Source organism: Petromyzon marinus, chromosome 50 (assembly GCF_048934315.1).
Source record: "Petromyzon marinus isolate PM22_M1 ecotype Great Lakes invasive population chromosome 50, UKy_Petmar_22M1.pri1.0, whole genome shotgun sequence".
In the NCBI taxonomy this organism is placed as follows: Eukaryota; Metazoa; Chordata; class Hyperoartia; order Petromyzontiformes; family Petromyzontidae; genus Petromyzon; species Petromyzon marinus.
In genome coordinates, this window is record NC_133716.1 from 11,766,039 (window position 1) to 11,787,689 (window position 21,651).

The following is a 21,651-nucleotide window of genomic DNA, read 5'->3' on the forward strand; positions in this document are numbered from 1 at the left end:
TCGGTGCATTGAGCTTGGTGGGAGACGCGCGGAACGGACACGTTTGTTCCTCATACCTGCCAACCCCTATTCACTGCCCTACCTTATCACAGACCAATTCACACCTTATTAGTCACCCCGTGCCCTTATAAATCTCAACGTTCATCCTACGAAGTCCCATCACAAAGCAAGAAACACAAATATGTTTTTTTGCCTGAATTGAAACGGCCGTATGGACCTGAAATCTGAATTCCCCTGCACAAGAAGAATCCGGGGTGATCCGCCTGGCTTGACCGCTGTAGCTCCTCCTCGACGGGGGAGAGAGAGGCGGGGGGGCGTCCAGACCCGGGCCCCCCACCCCATGGCACGGGGCGCGGTGTCCCGCGAGGGCCCTGCAGGGGGCGCATCGCCACGCGGCACTCCTCGCGTAGCGGGCTGGGAGCTGGTGGGGGGGGGGGGGGCGCAGCGGGGCACCCCCCCCCCCCCTTCCACCATATAGAGACGCACCCCCACCCACCCACCCCACCACACCCCACCCCCAGTAAGAAGGCGGGTCCCCTGCATGGAGGCGGGGCGCTTATAAAGGGCCGGGCGCGCCTGCGTGGCCGCGCTCCGGCACAGCGCTCGAGTCGGCGTTGGCGGCGGCGTTGTTCGGGAGCGCTCTGCGCTCTGCGCGCTCCTCGGTGCCTTCCCCCGCCGCTATCGCCCCGGTAACCCGCGCGCTCCCATCGCCATCCGATTAGCCCCGCCAGCTGCGACCAAGTGGCAAGCCCGACAGGGAGAGAGAGGGGAGAGAGAGAGGAGAGAGAGGAGAGAGGGCGCCGCCTTGCACCCGTGCGCAGCGGCCCGCGGTGGCGAACCGAGCAGCAGCGGCGGCGGTGGTGATGTAGGAGCCGCTGCAGAGAGCAAGAGCGGCGGCGGCGGCGGCGGTGGTGGTGGCGTGCGGCTCACGGAGCGCGACTCGCGTGCGGCAGCGGGAGCCGCGGGCGAGGAGGAGGAGGAGGCGAGGGAGGGAGGGAGCCCCGCAGCGATCTCCACCGGAATAAAAGGCTACGCTCTCGTGTTTCCTTATCAATCGGGTAAGTTAAGATGCGCCACTCCAGCCGGCTCTGGCGGGCCTCCAGCTCGGTTTCCAATGAGCTCAGCTTTTAGACGTTAATGGAAAGGAGCTTTGTAAGGGGGAAGGCGGGAGCGGGCGGGGCGAGGCACTAATGGTAATGGAAAGTGCCTCCTCGGCCGAGGCGGCTCCGCGATAAGACTCGCAGCAATCCCATTTAATTTCTCGCCAGGGTAATGTAATAGGAGGATCAGTAAATACATTTCCCCGTGTCCCGAAGCCGCTCTCTTCCCCCGGGGGCTCTTTTCCATTTCAGCATTTTTAATCCGAGCATCTGCAACACAATCCAGGCAATTACGCGGCGCGGCGCGCTCCGACCTGAAACTTGATGAGTTACTCTCGGCTCCCCCACCCCAGGGGACGAGGGCGAGGGAGGAGAGAGAGGGGGGAGAGCCTTACCCAGGCAGCCGCGTTCCCTTGATTCTTTATTAACTTAACAAGCCGGACAAGTGCTCGCCTTTTCAGGACCCCCCCCCCCCCGACCATGTCGTTATCTGCAGGCTCCGCTAATGGGGGGGGGGGGGGGGGAGGACGCCTCTAATGGCACTTTTCAAAGCGCGCTCAGCCTCAGCTGTCGCCTGGCCCCGCTGGCTTTGGCGTTGCGCCCGGGTAATTGGGAGCCCGAGAAGGAAGGAGGCCATGCCTCCCTCCCTCCCTCCACCCCACGATCTCCCCTCCTGCCCCCCTCTCCCCCGTGCCTGCACGCAAATTGTCCGGAGCGGTTTAATGGGAGCGCGGGTCGCAAATTGAGCGCTTTTGCTGTTTTGCTATTCCTGGTGGTGCGATGCGCGGATGAACGCGGATTACGGGAAGCCGGCGAGCTGTTCGGTTGAGCGACTGCGCTTTAGATCTGGCCGTCCGAGTTGGGATTCCAGGCCTCGGCTGACGTTCGTTGGCGAGTGAAATCTGAACCCAGGCCCTGGGTTACGCGGTGAAGTATGGTCCAACCACTCGCGCGACCCGACGTTGTTTTGGAGAGGCCTTCGTCCAGCAGTGGATTGGCGGAGAGCAGCAGAACGGTGCCTGGCAATGTTCGTGGCCGATTTTGAAGGGACGATCGCTCCGTACCAGCCAGTCGGGCAGACTCTCGCGTTCCGTCTCCCAGCTGGTCGGCGGAGGTCGGCGGAGGCCGCGCGTGTCGGTGTCGTGACATTAGCTGACGGGACTCGCGTTGACACGCTCCGTAGATCCCAGTGGACATGGGACGTTGGACCAACGTTGGCTTAACGTTGGTACAACTATTCCAAGCACATGCCAGCGTTGGCACGTTTACCCTGTCCCCCTCCATCCACAAAAGGCAGCCCCCAATGAGACCCCGGGTGTCACCTACGGTCTGCGAGCTGCTGTCTGTAAGAGGGTGCGGGCTCTGCTGCAAGAGATGTTAACTCCCTCGCCTGGTATACAGGAGGCCGTGGGTTTGATCCCTAACCCTGATGCCTGCTGTATATTTGGAGTTTGCATGGTCTTTCTCTCCCTGTGGTCGCGTTGATTTTTCTCCGGGTTCTCCGTTGTTTCCCCCTCCACATTTAGAATCAACATCACGCGTTTAGAGTAGTTGGCTGCTATACATCTCCACACGACGATAAGCCACTTCGTTGAGCGATCATTTGTGGCCAGTTCGCTTCTGAAAAAGAGTTGCATGGCTCGGTGGGGCCTTCTTACCTGGTAAAAAAAAATAGTCTAGTAGTTTATAGCAGCTGCTGCATTCAGGCGGCACGTGGGGGGGCCTCCCCCAACATAACTACCCGCAGCGCCGTGGGCAGTCCACTTGCCTGACGTGAAGCCCTGCACCATGCTTCACCACGCTGGTCGGTGTGGGTCGGTGAAGGAGGGTCTGCGGCAAAGGGGTCCAGTTCCGACGTCACTGGCGGTAGCCACGGCTGGGAATTTAACCGTGGGGTCACCGGGTTCGTAGCGCAGCGTTCTGACGGGTTCCACGCACGTCGCGTGTGCGGCGTGCGTCCGGGACCGCATCAAATCGTGACCAGAAGAGGAAAAATTTGACGCGAAATCATCGCGCGTGTATCGGTGATGTGTGCGGACGCGGGCCGTGAATGGAAGGACTGAATGCGAGTTAGCCCAGGTGGAGGCAGGAGCTTCCGTCCCTTCCTAAAATGTTGGTCACGGGAGTGGTTTGACCATGCTTCACCGCGTTGGACAGAGCGGTCTGGTGAATGAAGGACGCGTACCTAGGGCCTGGGTTCAGGTTTCACTCGCCAACGAACATCAACCGTGGCCCGGAATCCAACTCGGATCGCCAGCTCCATAGCGCAGTGCGCTTCACCACACTCGCACACTGCACCGCTCGCCGCTCTCACCGCTCGCGAGATCCAGTTGCTGGAAGTGAAAGAGCTCCGTGTGTGAGACAGCCGGCAGGGCATAGCCGGCACGGGTCACACGTGTGTCCCAGGAGGGTAGTAGGATTCTCAGCTGAGTTCATTAACGGAGTATGTGTTAACATGATCTCAATGGGGTGTATATATGAGTCCATCAATGGAGTATGTGTGTTTAGTTTGTTGTCCTTCCCCCACACTATTTAGCACGGTTGGTTACGTACGCCGTGAAATACGTTCTACATACATCTGAGTATATACGAGTTCATAAATGTGAAGAGGATCTCAATAGAGTGTATAGGGGTGCTTCAATGGAGTATGTGTGTTGGGTGCGGTGTTGGCCCTATTTTCGAATGTCGAACGTGGCGACTGTGCCATGTCTCATCTGTGACTCGTCTCTCTCGAGCTGCCGCACGCGGCCCCGGCTTTTGGGGGGGGGGGGGGGGGGGATCCACGCGGTTTGTAAGCGCGCCATGGCCAGGTGCTCGTTAGGTGGAGCGAGACCGCTCGCGCTCAGCTCGCTCGTGTGCGTGGAAGCAGACGCCGTGGGCAACCCCTTGCGATTAGGATGCTCCGTTCTCACGGGATGGATTTTCCAGGGTGAAATGTTTTAATGATTTTAAAATATATACAAATACAGAGATGCCCATTTTTATTTATCGTCCGCCGCGGACCGAGCGTAGCATTAATTGACGTGGACTGTGCCCCTTGAAATTGGCAGGGCAGAGTGCAGCTGTTGCAAAGTTGAACACATTTCTTGGGTGATGATGATGCTGCTGCTGCGTTGGCCATGGTGAAAAAGCACAAACAACAGTAAAATAAATCGACACGCTTCATATCAATAACACCATTGCCTTGAAATGAACACCCTCATGGGCGACGTTTCAGGCAATGAGCATTATTCTCAGCGCATGAACAGAGGGGCAAGAGGGACGGTGTGAGATAACAATGGTTGGAGTGCATCTTGCACCATAGGGCCTGATAAGAAGTACATTTTAAAAAATTGTACCCCGATTTGGAATATCGGTTAGCTAATAGTAGCCACTGAGTAACAGACAAACCTGTCGGTAAACCATAAGTATCACAGCAAAAGAAATGAATTTGTGCGCAAGTTCAAATCGTCACTTGTTGCTGGCACGTTTGTGTTGTGGGTGTGCGTTTGACCCACGCAACGCAGGCGGCCGCTGGTGACCGGAGCTCCGCGGAGGGCGGCATGGTGAACCCGGCCCGCGGCAAGGAGAGCGGGGGGCCTTGCGCCGCCGGCGGGGGAGCGGCCGGCGCGGGGGGAGGAGCCGGGGGGGGCGCGGGGGGAGGGGGAGCGGGAGGGGGGGCCCCGCCCTCGGGGGGCGGCACTGCGCCGGGCGGCAAGACGTGCGCGGGCTGCGGGGCGCGCATTGCGGACCGCTTCCTGCTCTACTCGATGGAGCGCTACTGGCACACGCGCTGCCTGCGCTGCTCCTGCTGCCAGGCGCAGCTGGGCGACATCGGCTCCTCGTGCTACACGCGCCAGGGCATGATCCTGTGCCGGAACGACTACATCAGGTGAGGGCGGCGCACGCACGATCCCGGGTCTGTCGCCTGGTCGCGTGCCACGCTCGTGCACGATCGCAGGCTCCTGCGCGTGTTCGCGTGCCACGCTCGGACCACTGGGCGCTCCGCGGTGGCGGACGCGGCTTCTGTGGCAGCAGGGGGGGGGGCGGCAAGGGGGGGGGGTGCAGGATTTGCGGTGTCCTCGCTCGGAGCGCGGAGCGGCACTCACCTGGGCACGCCGTGGGAGCGCTGCGTGGCGAGCTGGGTCTGAGCACAGCTGGGAATGACCGACCTAACCTCTGGAGTTGAGCTTGCATCACGCCAGCTCGAGTTTATCGGCCTCACAGGATTCTCAGTTGTGTACACGCGCCGTATTTCCGGAGCCTTCTCTCAGCCAGATATTGTTTATACATCTGTTGCAAATTTGCGTTGTCACTTAAAAAGTAATATAGATATATTTTATTTATATAAGGCTGAGGGGGTCAGATTATTTTCGGTGACCCCCACTCGGTGTAGAATGTTGGAGCTCGGTGACCCCATGTGCCTGGGCCAGGCTTGTGAATGTCACGCAATAGATCTGGCTATGATGCGCCTGCACTGCAGAGCAGCAGTCAGCGTGCACCTCCCGCCCCTCTCAAGTCTCCCCGCATCTCCCCATGCGTTTGTGCCACCCGATCGCCTTCCAACCAGGCGATGCCCACCTGTTCTCGAGCCTGTGCCCGCACGTTGCCTCCGCGCAAGGCACCGGTGCGGCTTCCCATTGCCGAGATTGCTTCTCTTTTTCATTGGTCAATCTCCCGAGTGCTCCCCGTGTCTCCACCGGTTTGTAAAACCCGTGCAAGCCGACCGGCACGGAGGCCGCAGGCGCACGAGCTGCGTCTTGCCGACGCGCGAATATTCCGAGAACGCCGTCCCCCAAATGCCGTCAGGAATGCCACTCCGCGTTTGCGCGCGCTCGTCATTCATGCCGGTGGGCGGGCCTTGCAGGTGGCAGCAACCTTTGCAATAATATTTAATATTTAAGGGACCAGGATTTTTTTTTTTATTCCCCTGTGCGAGCGGCGTTGGCGCCAGCCCCTATGTCAAGTTGACATCCGTGTGGCCATGGTGGCGGCGTTGCTTAATGGACCGGCCTCTGTGCGACGTTACGCGGATATTGTTGGCAGCCTCTCTCGCGCTCCGCGGATCATTAGCGCCAGGTTATGGACGCGCCTCGCCCCGGCCGCTAAGCCGGCCGTTGGGGCCCCGCGTATCAATTCTCACTCCCGTGGAGCTGCACGCAAAACAGAACCGCGTCCTTCCGACTTTAATCCTGCAGTCGGTGGGCGGCGGCGGCAGTGGCGGCCGCGGCGGCGGTCGGTTTGCCCCCATGCCGACGCGTCGTTCGTCAGCGGCACACTGCCGCCTTGCGCGCGGCAGCTTTGCGAGACGAGCACCGGCCGCCGACGCTGCTGCTGCTGTGCCGACGGCCGCCCCACCCTCCCCCGTGGTGTTTGCCTTGAGTGCAGAGCCCCTTAGGGCCACTTCCCACCCAACTTGGCCTGAACCCCAAGGTTAAAGCCTACTGAGCTGAATAACTGTTTTTCAGAAATGAACCTAGTTATCACAAATGATAGCTCAACGAAGCGGCTTATCTTTTGGAAATGTATAGCGTCCAATGATACTCTGAACGTGAGACGTTGATTCTAAGTGTGGAGGGGAAAAACGGGAGGACCCCGGAGAAAAATCCACGCAGTGCCCACTGGGAGAGAGACATCGCAAACTCCAATAATACAGCCATAGTCAGGGTCAGGATGGAACCTACGACCTCCTGAATACCCGGCGAGGTAGTCAACATCTCGCCACCATGGCAGGTCGGGTCCGAGTCGTGGGACCGCAACGGCCGTGCGACGGAATGTTTTGCATCTGCGCGGTTTCATCCAGCAATGCAAAGCGGCTGTCGTGCTGTGACACATCTATCCCCCGAGGCGGGTGTCCGAGGGAGGTTGTTCCCGTACGGTCCTCTTCTGTTATGATGATGGGGTGTCTAATGTACTGAAGAGGTTTAGAGTTCAACTGCGTCTTGAGTTTTACATAGTTGCTGGCGTTGAACGTTGGGGGGTGGGCGACGATTGCTACGCATCTCCCAATTAAGTAATTGGTGAGCTTCCTTTCAATGTTTGACAAGTTGCAGAAATAATTTGACTTCTGACTGTGTAGGGTTGGTTCGGACTCGGTAGGGTTGCGGATAGAGGGGTCGGATCACAGCCGCAGGTCGTGATGCGTCCGACTTTGAAGGGACGTTGTTTCGTTTGGGTCGCGCCGGTCGCTTTGTCTTGTGCTGCCAAATGGGAGGACGGTGGTCGTGCGGCATTTACCAAATTGTCAGGATCCCCCGTGATCACCGAACCTATGATTTGTTAAGACTGCCACCATGGTGGTAACTTGAAGGGGGTGGAATAATTCACCTTCCCGACCCCGACATTGACTGGGCGAGTCTTTGCGCCAATTCCACGATGGAATTAAATTCCGGTGACCGGTCTGCCATAATTGAATCTAGTGGATGGGCCACCATTCGCTGCGGCGTGGTGAATGGTGGCAGCCCCCTCGAGTGGCCGTAGGGCAGATGCAGCGCAGCGTGGCTGCGTCGTCGTCCACACGGCGCGCGCGCGTTGCTACTCCTCCGTCGCAACAGCGGCGCGACTTCCCCCGTGCTCGGCGCCCGTGTGCGAGAATGCGCCCGCCACTGGCCTCGTGCGCTCCGCGTGGCTGCCGCGCGCCATTTGGGGCACGGCGACAGCGGCGCGTGCAGACGAAAGCGAAACTGCATGCCAATTGCAAGGCGGAGCCCCATTGGAGATTTTGGAAGGTAAATAATTAAACGCAGTGTAACCAAAGGAGGGGGGGGGGAGAGCAAGCCTCGTGGAAACGGATGCCGCCGCTGCCATCTCAGGGTGGCTATGCGGGAGCCTGGGACTCGTGCCCAACCAGCCAGCAGCAGCCCCCGGATCGCAGGGGTCCTGCGAGGAGAGGCCTTCCTTGAGGAGAGGCCTTCCTTGAGGAGAGGCCTTCCTTGAGGAGAGGCCTTCCTTGAGGAGAGGCCTTCCTTGAGGAGGGGCCTTCCTTGAGGAGGGGCCTTCCTTGAGGAGGGGCCTTCCTTGAGGAGGGGCCTTCCTTGAGGAGGGGCCTTCCTTGAGGAGGGGCCTTCCTTGAGGAGAGGCCTTCCTTGAGGAGAGGCCTTCCTTGAGGAGAGGCCTTCCTTGAGGAGAGGCCTTCCTTGAGGAGAGGCCTTCCTTGAGGAGAGGCCTTCCTTGAGGAGAGGCCTTCCTTGAGGAGAGGCCTTCCTTGAGGAGAGGCCTTCCTTGAGGAGAGGCCTTCCTTGAGGAGAGGCCTTCCTTGAGGAGAGGCCTTCCTTGAGGAGAGGCCTTCCTTGAGGAGAGGCCTTCCTTGAGGAGAGGCCTTCCTTGAGGAGAGGCCTTCCTTGAGGAGAGGCCTTCCTTGAGGAGAGGCCTTCCTTGAGGAGAGGCCTGCGTCAGAATGTGACCTGCGATGATGTCGACAGGTTGCGGGAAGCGTGCTTGTGCACGCTTGCGTGCGTACCGAGAATGTGGGGATGGCACTGGAAGGTGCATTGAGACGGACCGGGAGCGCGACTTGCCGTACTGTCTCCTGGCTTCTACCAGCCCAGTGGATTTGGCAGTCTCGCAGCACCGACCTCACCTATAATGTGCTGATGATTGACAGGTGTGAGCACCTGGTCTCATGCACACACACACACACGCCTCGAAAGTGAGTCTCCAGCCACCCCACCAGGAAGGGCTATTGTGCGAGGTTGTTGTTTTATTATCAAGTGGCGTGGGACCATCGTAAGTGAGACTAGATCAGGCCATGAATGAAGCGGTTAACCACCACGTCTTGGCGACGGTGACGATACAATCGGTGCATTCCCAGCTCACGCACCAGTTGGCGGAATCAACTTGTAAATACCTCCGGTGTGCACTGCACCCCCCCCCCCCCCACTCAGACCTCCCCCTTGTACCCACCGTGGGGGGTGGGGGACACGGGAGGAGTGTGGTGGGGAGCTGACGGGGCCCCCCTTGGCAGTGAACAATCGGCCTGGTGGCCGGCTTTGTGGCCGGCTCTTGCGTCCCACTCCCTCCCCACCGTGACCAAGGCGCGCCTCGCTCTCCTCTTGCCCCACCGCCTGCTTCGCTTGCACCGGCCCCGTCCTGGTTGATGTTGTAATGTACGTGTGTTGAACATACGTTTGTGTGTATTTATATAATTAATGTGCAGGGCCGCACTCTTTCAATAAAATTCGCGCACGGACGTTGCTCTACCTCCTGCAGAGTTCCTGCAGTTTGACCGCTGCCAGTTTCTCAGAAACGCGTTTTACGAGCCCCCCCCCCCTTCCGCAGAGGCCAATGCCAACACCGCCGGTTACCTGCTCTCGACAAGTCTGCTCAGCTCCAGGTCGTCCCGTACAAAATCATCCCGTCTGTTCTCCGGCCCGTGCTGTGCCCATTTGGCCCCTTGTGTTTGGCCGGAAAAAAAAAGAACTGAATTGGGCACGCGACAGCGCTGGGCACGCGGGGCTACACGATGCAGCCAACACATCCTCCTCCCCTGTTGGAGGAAACCCAAATGACTTCACTTTGTCCGGATCTTTCAATTGCCCGCGATCCCTTTGCAAAATCTGACCACGTCCAGAATCGGTTCGTAAGCAAGCGAGCCTGAAGACGGTCACATGCGCAGATACGTATACGAGGAAATGTACAGAGAGAGGGAGACAAAGATCACCCAGATAGCCTTTTAACAAACTGTTGGGGCAAGTGCTGTTTTCAAGCACCTAGGAAGGATGGCACGGTCGCTTGATTACTGATATTTACACACCGCACCAAGTACTCGTTTAAGTCTGCGTCTACCTAGGGGGAGGCCCTGGACCAGTTCAAATATTATCCGTTATTGGTCAAAAGCGGGACTCAAACTTGGGTCGCCGGGTTCATGGCTCAGTGAGGTGCTATCCACTATACTACCTCTTTCCATAGAGAGAGAGACGCACACAGACACATACACAGAGGCAAACACAAAGTAGACGCGCAGGGAAATACAGAAATGCCGACGTAATCAAACATGGCAACGTACATACGCAGAGAGGGACGACAGTAACTCTCCAAGTCCACTTGCTCGCGAGCCCCCTCCACGCCCCCCCCCCCCCCGGCTCATCCTCCTCCCATCACGTCCACTGTCACCGAAATGTCACCCCTAACGCTTGCCCTGGTGACGAGATGTTAACTCCCTCACCTGGTATACAGGAGGCCGTGGGTTGGATCCCGACTGACGCCTGCTGCTGTATATTTGGAGTTTGCGTCTCTCTTCCCGTGGTGGTCATGTGGATTTTTCTCTGGGTCCTCTGGTCTTTCCCTCCACATTTTAGAATCGACATCGCACGTTTTGAGTATTTGCCTGCTATAAATGTCCACATTATAAGCCACTTCGTTGAGCTATCATTTGTGGCCAGGTTGCTTCTGAAAAAGAGCTACGTAGCTCAGTGGGCCTTACCTGGTAAAATAAAAAAAAATAGCTTGGTTTAGTTTTAGCATCACTATTATTGTTATCAATTGACAAGCGTGAAGACGCAGACGCAAAAACTCTGCACACGGGCAGTCGTCCGGGGACACGGCATGACCCCTCGCCCACCCTCTCGTGCCTGGTCTTCACTCAGCCCATCATCTCTCCAGGGTCGATAAAACGGGTACCAGTTTGTGGGAACGTCAATAGCGTTTGTACTATTAGTACGCTCGCCCCCGCCTTAGGAACGTGGAATTTCCACCACTGTTTCTGTTGGGTTGTCAACAGGAGATGAGTGCCAACCGCAATGATTGTTGGAACAGGAAATCGCCCAGAGCACCGAGGGGCTCTGCCACACGGAGTCTTTATTTATCCTGGATGAATCCGATGAGCTATAAAGCTCTTTTTCCCAGATGTCCTGTTGGGGCGGGTGATGCTCGTGATGTCACCCGCTGCACTCGGCCATGAGCCGCAGTTCACCGAAACCGCGTGGGATCAAGCGTTCCGTGCCCCCACGTGAATTTTACTGAGCATGGGCCCCTCCTCAGCCGCAGGTGACACGTTGAGTAAAACAGACGGTTGCTGGCTTCGTTTCCTTCCCAGAGACGTAGCCAACCGAACTAAATCTAGATTTCAAATGCATAGCTCTCAGTGGCTTCCTAATGTCAGAAGGCAGAGCGTTCCAGACGGCTGCAGAAGCGCATCTGAAAGCGCCACGCGATGCGGTGACCACCGTCTTTGTTCGATGTCTTAGCCAGAAGCCGCTGCTGCTGCGAGGAGGAGTACCAGAGTTGGCACAATTGTTTCTGCCCCTTGATGAGATCAGCAAGGTATCGTGGTTCATTTGTGGCAAGCACTTTGTGTGTAATGAGTGCGACCTTATAAGGTGTTCGTTCGGCAACAGGAAGTCAATGCAGCTCGACGAGCACCGGACGAATACGGTCGGATCTTGTAGTACTCGTTACGACGCGTGCCAGAGAATGTCCTAGCTGCGGCTTGGTACACGGATCTTGTAGTACTCGTTACCACGCGTGCCAGAGAATGTTGTCCTAGCTGACGCTTAGTACACGGATCTTATAGTACTCGTTACCACGCGTGCCAGAGAATGTCGTCCTAGCTGCCGCTTAGTACACGGATCTTGTAGTACTCGTTACCACGCGTGCCAGAGAATGTCCTAGCTGCGGCTTAGTACACGGATCTTGTAGTACTCGTTACCACGCGTGCCAGAGAATGTTGTCCTAGCTGCCGCTTAGTACACGGATCTTGTAGTACTCGTTACCACGCGTGCCAGAGAATGTTGTCCTAGCTGCGGCTTAGTACACGGATCTTGTAGTACTCGTTACTACGCGTGCGAGAGAATGTTGTTCTAGCTGCGGCTTAGTACACGGATCTTGTAGTACTCGTTACCACGCGTGCCAGAGAATGTTGTCCTAGCTGACGCTTGGTACACGGATCTTGTAGTACTCATTACCACGCGTGCCAGAGAATGTCGTCCTAGCTGACGCTTGGTACACGGATCTTGTAGTACTCGTTACCACGCGTGCCAGAGAATGTCGTTCTAGCTGCCGCTTAGTACACGGATCTTGTAGTACTCGTTACCACGCGTGCCAGAGAATGTTGTTCTAGCTGCCGCTTGGTACACGGATCTTGTAGTACTCGTTACCACACGTGCCAGAGAATGTTGTCCTAGCTGACGCTTGGTACACGGATCTTGTAGTACTCGTTACCACGCGTGCCAGAGAATGTCGTCCTAGCTGCCGCTTGGTACACGGATCTTGTAGTACTCGTTACCACGCGTGCCAGAGAATGTTGTCCTAGCTGCGGCTTAGTACACGGATCTTGTAGTACTCGTTACCACGCGTGCCAGAGAATGTCGTCCTAGCTGACGCTTAGTACACGGATCTTGTAGTACTCGTTACCACGCGTGCGAGAGAATGTTGTCCTAGTTGCCGCTTAGTACACGCGGCGTTAATGTTTAACCTTAAATTGTCAAATTTGAAAAGTAATTGCGAATAGATTTCCAAATGTTGTGTTTCCGTTGGGCAGTTGCCATCTCTGTATTTGGAGTTGCTCACAGCTTAAGTCCCCACGTGACAGACGAACACGTGGGTCCATAGGTTGGGATGTACATATGTACGTATGTGTGCGATGTGAAATGTCGAGACTCAAGTCAAGTTTATTTGTCTACCCCGGTGAGAAGTCAAGAGATTTGGATTACTTTCATTTTCCACAGTGGCCTGGATCAACAAAAGTGACCAATGCAAGGCAAATAAAATAAATGATCAGCAGTGAAGCAATTATAAACCTGCGGAAAAACAATTGCGTGACGACGAGAAATCAAAACTAATGCACAATCAGAAATCAATGTTTGATAATAAATTGCCCTTCAGCGCGCGTCAGCTCGGGCAGATTGTTATTGTGTGACGACTCTTGGTGAAATCGCAAGTGAAGATACGCCGAAAGGTTAAACGGCAATAGGCCGACTCTCATGCTGATAGGCAAATGGACCATTCGCCACAGCGTGTCGGCTGTCTGCTGGGCGCCACGTTGGACGCAGTGAAGTTTGAACGCAGAGGGGGGGGGAGGGCGAAGTTTCTGGAATAAAGGCGAAGTGATCTTTGTGACCTTTGACCTTGGTGATCTTGCACACCGCACGCCCATTTCCCTGTCAATGGTTCGTTACGAGCTTGGCAGGGGTGTAAACTGTCCCGGTGCCCGACGGAGCGCTTCACCCGCTCGCTCACCTCACCGCCACTTGGGCTCCTATTATTCTTTTTATTCGTCCGTGGGGCCACTGCGGAAATCTGTGGTGGGAAACCGTTCGCCGTACCAATTTATGTACACGGCCAATAACAACAGCGAGTTGCTTGATAACCCGACCGTCTTCTTCTCTCTGATGTAGATGCAGATCAACAACTACAATTTTACATTCAGGCGGTCAAGCCCAGATTATCGCGTCAGGAACAGCGGAGTGTACCGCCGCTCATTACGTTCGCGAGATACTCGCACTTCGGCCGGGTGAGTGCCTCAATGCTCATAAGGAGGCCCTGGGACAAGGATCCTCTCCGGCGCATTGTTTAGCCCTGAACATGGCTTGTTGTTGTTGTTGTTGCTCTAGAGAGTGGGAGATCGATCGATGTTCGGACGCCGCGTTGACGGCATTCCTCGTGATTTCTCACTTAACAGAGTGCGACGCACTTTACAAGGGTTATGAGCGGAAACAATGAGGGTAGCTAAAAGTGATTCGGTGAATAGGGATGGGGTGTGGGGAGGGAGGTTAGCAGGTACGGGAATTACGGGGGTGCCTAGGGATGTGGGGAAGGATGGGCCAAGGAGAAGAGGTGGGGGTCTTGAGGGAGGAGCGGAAACTCGACAGGGAGAGAGGGGTGCTCCTCGCTTAATGTGGAAGGGAAGTTTGTTCCAGCGCAAGGGGGGCAGGTAGGGAAAAAGGAGCGGAAACGGTGATTGTGCACAAGGAGAGGGGGGAGCGCTTAGAAGTAGGAGAGACTGAGAGCGGAGCGGGCGGGAGGGGATCTAAATCGAGACGAGGGTAGCGAGGGGCCCTCCGCTAACCTGGTCATCACATGGATGTTGAACTTCCTTTGCACCGTTCCTAGCCAACCGTGCTAATCGGAGATGCGGGGATGGACGACAAACTAAACACAAAAAGCAGTTCTGAAGGAATGAGTTTGTCACTCTGGATGATTTAAAAGTGCACAGCTCCAGTGGCTTTTCTAATATCGGAAGGAAGAGCGTTCCAGACGGCCGCAGAAGCGCATCTGAAAGCACGTGACGCAGCGAGCGTGGCATAAGTCACTGTTATTGGGCCATTAGGACCATTCAGGTTCTGCCACCTCAGGTGGTACCGACAAGTTAGATACCTGCTCTGGGCTCTGTGGCTGTACCGCGACGACGCTTACGCAGAGGGCGGAGGCAGTGGACGTGGCGCTGCTTACGGTACGAACCGTGAGCGGGCGACCGCCACTTCCACGTTCCCCCGCCGGTTACAGAGCCCAGCGGTCTAGCAGGAGCGTCGAACCACAACGCTGAGGATAGAGAGGGGACGAGGCAGTGGACGTGGCGCTGCCGGAACCCGGCAGCCTAGCGGGCGACCGTCTGCAAGCCCCAATTGCCGCCAGGCACACAGCTGGTCAACGTGCATGAACGGACAATCGGCTATTTTGGGAAAATCAAAACGCATGGCGGTTTCGTCCAACCATTTGACCGATGGCACCGTGGACAGAGCTGCTCCGGTGCAAAGGTTTGTATGTGTGTGGTCGCACCATACGTAGCCCACTGTAGCTAAAGGTTACGAGTTCACCTCCTGGCCAGGGTTCGCGACCCTGCTTTTTAGTCTCAAAGTTGATTTAAACAAAATAAATGAGCGTCGCCTTGGGGGGGGGGGGGCGGGTTGAAGAAGACGGCGGTCGGCCTCGACACGGGGCCCTGCCATGGGAACGTGGAATGGGTGGCCCTGCAGCTGAGATGAACACGCCCCCCCCACTCCAATTGATCGAGCGAGCAGGGAAGAGTTCCCCCACTTCCGCAGTTTTACAGCTCTGAATGACGCCGCGTGCGTGTGTGTGCGTGTGTGTGTGCGTGCGTGTGTGTGTGTGCGTGTGTGTGTGTGTGCGTGCGTGTGTGTGTGTGCGTGTGTGTGCGCGTGTGCGTGTGCGTGCGTGTGTCCGTGTGGGGAGCGGTAGTGTAGCGGTTAGCGCGCTGCGCTATGAACCTGGCGACCCGGGTTCGATTCCCGCTCACGGCCAACACCAGTGACGATTATCTGAACCGGTCCCGGGCCTCCCCTAGGTCGACTCAGCCTCAAATGAGTACCTGGTGCGGTGTGTAAACATCGCCACTAGGGAGACAAAGGCGGATGGGCGTGGTGTTGGCCACCCACCCCCTCGTGTGCCGTGCCGGCCTTCATAGGTGCTCGCTAACAGCACTTGCCCCAACAGTCTGTTAAGGCTATACGGGGGATCTTTGTGTGCGTGACGCGGCACGTGACGCCGCGTACCGCGCTCTTTAATAATAATCGGAGGGGGTTTACTTTCTCCACCCTCTGTTGCATCACTTGTAAAGCGATGTTCTTAGAGAATGTTGTTTTCTTGACGTGGGGTGATATCCCCCCCCCCCCTCTCTCTCTCCTGTGCCGTCTGATGAAGATCCTCGAAGCGAGTTGCGATCCTTGGAAGGATCGCAGCTGTGAGGAGGAATTCCTTATCATCTTGTGTCCCACGCAGTCAGAGGCTGAAGCGGTGTAGCGTGGTGTTAAGCGGTATCGTGATGTTGTGCAGGATGCAGTGAAGTCGTGTAAGGTGGTGCAGCGTGTGTAGTGTATGGTAGTGGTGTAGTGTATGGTAGTGGTGTAGTGTATGGTAGTGGTGTAGTGTATGGTAATGGTGCAGGGTATGGTAGTGGTGCAGGGTATGGTAGTGGTGTATGTGGTGTAGTGTATGGTAGTGGTGTATGGGGTGTAGTGGTGCAGTGTATGGTAGTGGTGTATGTGGTGTAGTGGTGTAGTGTATGGTAGTGGTGTATGTGGTGTAGTGGTGTAGTGTATGGTAGTGTATGGTAGTGGTGTAGTGTATGGTAGTGGTGTATGTGGTGTAGTGGTGTAGTGTATGGTAGTGGTGTATGTGGTGTAGTGGTGTAGTGTATGGTAGTGGTGTATGTGGTGTAGTGTATGGTAGTGGTGTAGTGTATGGTAGTGGTGGTGTAGTGTATGGTAGTGGTGTATGTGTATGGTAGTGGTGTAGTGGTGTAGTGTATGGTAGTGGTGTAGTGGTGTAGTGTATGGTAGTGGTGGTGTAATGTATGGTAGTGGTGTAGTGTATGGTAGTGGTGTAGTGTATGGTAGTGGTGTATGTGGTGTAGTGGTGCAGTGTGGTGTAGATGGAGCTCTAGAGCGCCCTTCTGGCGGGTAATTGGCCTCGTCAATGTGCTGGCGAGACGTCTTGGAGGAGGTGGGAGTCCCCCCCACACTTTACCCCACCGCACGGGAGAACACATTCACACCATCGCTGGGTGGGCCGAGGCGGTGGGGAGTTTTCTTTAACAAAAACGAAATCTTGCGGCACCGTTTTCGCGTGCCGTGCTGCCGGGAGATGGCACCGCTGACTCTGGATGGCAAATTTGCGGTGCGGCGCTCCCCTCCGTTCCACGGGAGTGCCTCCCGGTCACCGTAAATGTTTGGTTGTCCCTGCAAGGCCCCTCTGTACGTGTGGTATGTTGAGCTTCTTTCGTAGCGAACTGTCGGTGATGCTGATGTAGAATTAGAAAAAAGTCTAAGATTTTCACGCCACATCCCCCGTCCACATCCTCCGTCCACATCCTCCGTCCACATCGTACGCTGACGTACCAGGCGCATCGACGGTACCGGCTGGCACTCCGGATTCATCAGAGCGGGTGGGGGGAGGGGGAGAATGGATTTTCTTTGGGGGGGTAGAAAATTATTTTCTCAGTCCAATGTACTCCTTGTGGCCGGTGAGCCTTCAAATTGACCATTATTTAGTTATCTGATCTTCATCAGTAGGTTATATATATGTGTGTGTGTGTGATAAGAGGTGTAATTCTTTAGTAGTAGCGTAGTGGTTAGCACGCTGTGCAATGAACCCGGCGACTCGAGTTTGATTCCCCCTCACGGCTAATACCAATGACGATTATTTGAATCGGTGCTTGTCCTCTCCTAGGTCGATTTGGCCTCAAATGAGTACCTGGTGTGGTGTGTAAACATCGCCACTAGGGATACAAAGGCGGTCGGGCGTGGTGCTGGCCAGTCACCCCCTCGTGTGCCGTTCCGGCCTTCATAGGTGCTCGCTAACAGCACTTGCCCCAACAGTCTGTAAAGGCTATAGGGGGGATCTTTGTCTTTGTAATTCTTCAACTTTCGTTTCTTTTTTTTAAATAGGATACTGATTGTAGACTCGTTCCGTCATTGGGGTGTTTTCATTTCCGTGTAAATATTTTGTAGTTCGTTGCCAGTCGAGTGGCTCCAACCGCCTCGTTGTTAAACTCGTCAGAAGAATGTTGCTTAAAGTCTGATTCCTGACCAAGACTCCCAGGCCTTGAGGGAGGCACTGGGACCGGCTGAGCTAAGGGAGCCTCACCTGCCCAACGAGTCGGTGGATACCTGGTTTCCGCCGTTCCTGAGCTCTTCCTCTGGTGCTGGTGGACGAGGAGGTAGTGGTTTCTCGTGGTCGTGACCACACGACGCTGTTCCGGTGCGCACGGTGATTTTTTTACATGGCCGGTGACCTGTGTTGGCGCATTTGCAATAAAATAGGTAAATTGAATGGGGCAGTAATATCTTATTTTTTTAAATACACCCCCCCCGCCGCCACCTTCCTCCCCGCACCCCCACCCTCCCCCATCCATCCTGGCATAGTCCGGCCGCAGACGGCCGTCAGCCTCCACCCCCGGCCCTCTCAACCCCCCTCTGGCCGCTCGAGAGTGAGTGGCGTGGAATGAAAAGGGTTGGGAGGCCCGGCCCCAGGGAGGCCCGGCCCCAGGGAGGCCCAGAGTTCACCGAGCCATCCTGCGCAGGACACTGTCCAAAATTTGGGCGTGAAACATCACCGGTAACATTTGACGTGAGAGGAATTCCTGGTGCCGGTTGCGGTTGCTAAGCGCCGGCTTCTGCATTTCGAGATATATACGACGGCTACCACACGCGGGCGTGTCGCGGTGACGCAGCCGTTAGCCGGCCCCAGCCTCGTGTTGATTTTAATTTGTTCGGCTCCCGAGCTGTGTTTGTGCTCGCCGTGCACAGAGGAGCCCAAAAGACCAAACGAGGATTCGCTCGCGGCAGAGCCGTGCTGCTGCGTTCCGCTTGCAGTGCGTGCGCTGCAGGCTTGGCGCCGGGTTTCCTTCGGCCGAGCTTAGGAACGAGGCTCGTCGACCTCCGATCACCGGTGGTGTCGGTGTGGAAGCGAGAAAGTGGCGGTCGCAGATGACTGTGGCTGCATGGGCTCTCGTGATGCGCGTAATGTCGCTGGTTGCAAGAGACCGATTGTGGCAATAATTAATTGGCTGTTTGGCCGGTGAGACACGGCGATAAACAGGGCTGAGTGTAATTGTTTACAATGGTAAACACCAACAAACGTGAGAATCCAACGCCGTGTGATACCGTAATCCTCGCGGGTCATCCTTGAGACTTGACCTGTTCGATAAAGCCATTTGTAATGAAGGCGGTGGCGCCGTAGCGTGATGTGAACTCCCTCGCCTGGTATGCAGGAGGTGGTGGGTTTGATCCCGACCCAGACGCCTGTATACTTGGAGTTTGCGTGTCTTTCTCTCCCCGAGGTTGTGTCGACTTTTCTCTGGGTCTTCCGGTTTATCCCTTCACATTTAAAATCAACATCACGCGTTTAGAGCATTTTGCTGATATAACTTTCTACACTATGATAAGGCGATTTGTTGAGCTATCATTTGTCCTGGCCAGGTCGCTTCTGAAAAAAACTACATAGCTCAGTCGGGCCTTACCTGGTAAAATGAAAAATGTTTTAGTTTTGAAGGTCAAATGTCGACTTTCCAACAGCCGCGGAGGCAGCGGTGAGGTGTGAGGGCCTCTGTGGCGGTGACTACAATGACCTCTTGACGACAAACTAAACACAAGCACCTCCGATTAGCACGGTTGGCTACGTACGGTGCAAAATAAGTTCAACATACGTACATTGCAACCATCAGCATCATCACAACCACCACCATTACAACCATCACGTCCGAAACATTCGTGAGGTACACGTGGACAATTAAGGGTGTTTACAGAAAACTCCGTGTGACTCTTAGCCTACAAAAACAGGCAATTAGAGACTCGACATTGTGGACTTGGGTCTTTCTCAAGGGACACATCTTGCACGAAATGTCAAGCTGCTGCTTCACAATAAGTACAGTCTGTAACTAGTTTACATACCAAGGACAGAGATCCCCCGTATAGGATTAACAGACTGTTGGGGCAAGTGCTGTTAACGAGGGGGTGGGTGGTCAGCACCACGCCCGACCGCCTTTGTCTCCCCAGTGGCGATGTGTACACACCGCACCAGGCACTCATTTGAGGCCGAGTCGACCTAGGGGAGGACCAGGACCGGTTCAGATAATCGTGACTGGTGTTGGCCATGAGCGGGAATAGAACTCGGGTCGCCGGGTTCGTAGCGCAGCAGCGTACTGAGCGCTCCCCACTCGTTAATGCGAGCACAGTGGCTCGGGAAGTTCATTTCAACGGTGCGAGGGCAGCGACTCGACTTTCACACCGTGGGGGAAGACTGTGGAGGAGGAGGAGGAGGAGTGGGGATAGCGATGCATTGCTGTGGTGGTGATGGTTAAGGCAAGACTGGACTTTATATTGCGATCCCAGTAAATGTGGAATTCCCATGCGGAATAAGCAGATATGTTCTGCGGCTCGATTGTAGGTACCACGTATATTAGGGGGTTTGAATGTCGGCGTGTCGGATGAGAGGAGTTCCACTGCACAGTATTGCGATCGTGGAAGCGAGGCGCAAGCCATTCAATGCTTCTGCATGTAAACGGTAAAATTGTCGTCGGCTGTCCCCCCCCCCCCCCCCCGGGGTTCGAGGATGACGTCCGTCAGGTTTTGTTGGTGGCTCTCGAGGTGTGCTGAGGAGCCCAATTTCTGGATCCCGCAAATCTTTGGGCATTGAGGGCGCCACGCGACCCCAGGCGGCAGTGGGAATCCGCAGTGCCCGTGGTCGACTTCCGTTTTCCTTTTTAACGGTTTTACTTAACTTGATTCCTCTGTTTGTCTGGGTCAAATCTTGTAATCAAAATTTCGTCCACTTCCCGTTGTCCAATCAATTCCACATTTTGCACACGTACTCAGATCCGATGACAATGCATGCCTGTATAAAAATCGGCATCAATTCATCAAAGAATTGCCTCCTTTCAAGCAATTACAATGTTTGTATGGACGGCTTATTAATGAGATATTTTTGTGTAGGTCAAAAATGCCGTGGTCTCTAGACTGCAGAATCGGCTCGCACAAAACGCAGACGCCGCGTGTCTCAGGTGCCATTGACGTTCTTCTCGACCGTGAGTTAAACGAAATTGTTCATAAAACCGTTGATTAAAAAAAACACTTTCTAAAGGAGTTTATTGTTGTTGTGGCGGCGATCCGCTCCGCCGTCGTGGAGACGTTGCGGCCTCCAAGTGGGCCCGCAGCCTGCTGCATGCGGCGGCGCTACCCCCGAGGTGGCGGGCGGCCTGCTGCTCCTTCCACTCTTGAATGTCGACGTTTCAACGTTTCAGGGGAGGACCCGAGGGTATCCCTGAGCCGCGCTTCCTTTGTCCAATCGCCTCGTCCGCTGCCCATTGGAGAGCTGGGAGAGAAGGATCCGTATAGATATATATACACAAGTCAGGACACGTGGAACGTACGGTTACAAGCATTTGCACGCGGAATCCGTCAGTTGCCCAGCGTCACGTGATCGCCACGAGCAGAACTTTACACGATCCTGATGCGCGGTCACAACGCGTGTCCGCACTTTCATGAAATCGGAGGCGTTTTTTTCCCAGAGTATTTACAAATAAATTACCGCCAGACATATCACGTTTACGAGTTACACATTCCAAGCCGCCTCCGCCAAATAAAACAATGTAATACCCGACTAATTTGCGATAGTGGTGTTGTCCCAAGAGTACGAAAGGTGTGAAACGGGGCATCGTCAGGGATGGTGGCGGGGGGGAGGGCGTCTATGAACACGTCATAATACCACGTGCTCCGACTGCTTCACTCACAGCGGACGGTGGCGAGTTCCCCGTGTGACGTCATTTCGCAATGACGCAAGGCCACCGTGAGCCACGTGCGTCATTGCCCCACAGTTCGGAAAACTTCCCCGGCAAGATTCGACTCGCTCGGGGGAACCCACGTGGCGGGTTCGCGCGTGCGCGAGCCCTCGTCGTCGTCGTCGACACGCGCCAAGGCAGCAGGCAACCTGGGCCGCTCCCCGACTCGTTACCCCCACCTGACCCCAGTCTCCTGTCCGATCCCTCCCCCACGTTCTCGCTTGCCCCTCCCCACGTCACTCCCTCCGTCCCCTCTCCCCTTCACTCTCCCTGCCGCGTTTCCACGAAGCGACCGCTTCGCCCCACCCCCCTCTCTCTATCCTCACGTTCACGTCACGCTCC

At 55.8% G+C, this 21,651-nt stretch overlaps 1 protein-coding gene across 1 annotated transcript in view; it reads left to right on the forward strand.

Moving 5' to 3' along the window:
* The first annotated feature begins 534 nt into the window (after positions 1-534).
* Positions 535-21,651, forward strand: part of LOC116953090 (LIM domain transcription factor LMO4.1-like) — a 47,728-nt gene continuing 26,611 nt past the window's right edge. The window contains exons 1-2 of the mRNA XM_076074874.1: positions 535-1,058; positions 4,607-4,971. Coding sequence (XP_075930989.1) covers positions 4,643-4,971 — 329 coding nt within the window. The 5' untranslated portion in view covers positions 535-1,058; positions 4,607-4,642. The remainder of the gene's footprint in view (positions 1,059-4,606; positions 4,972-21,651) is intronic.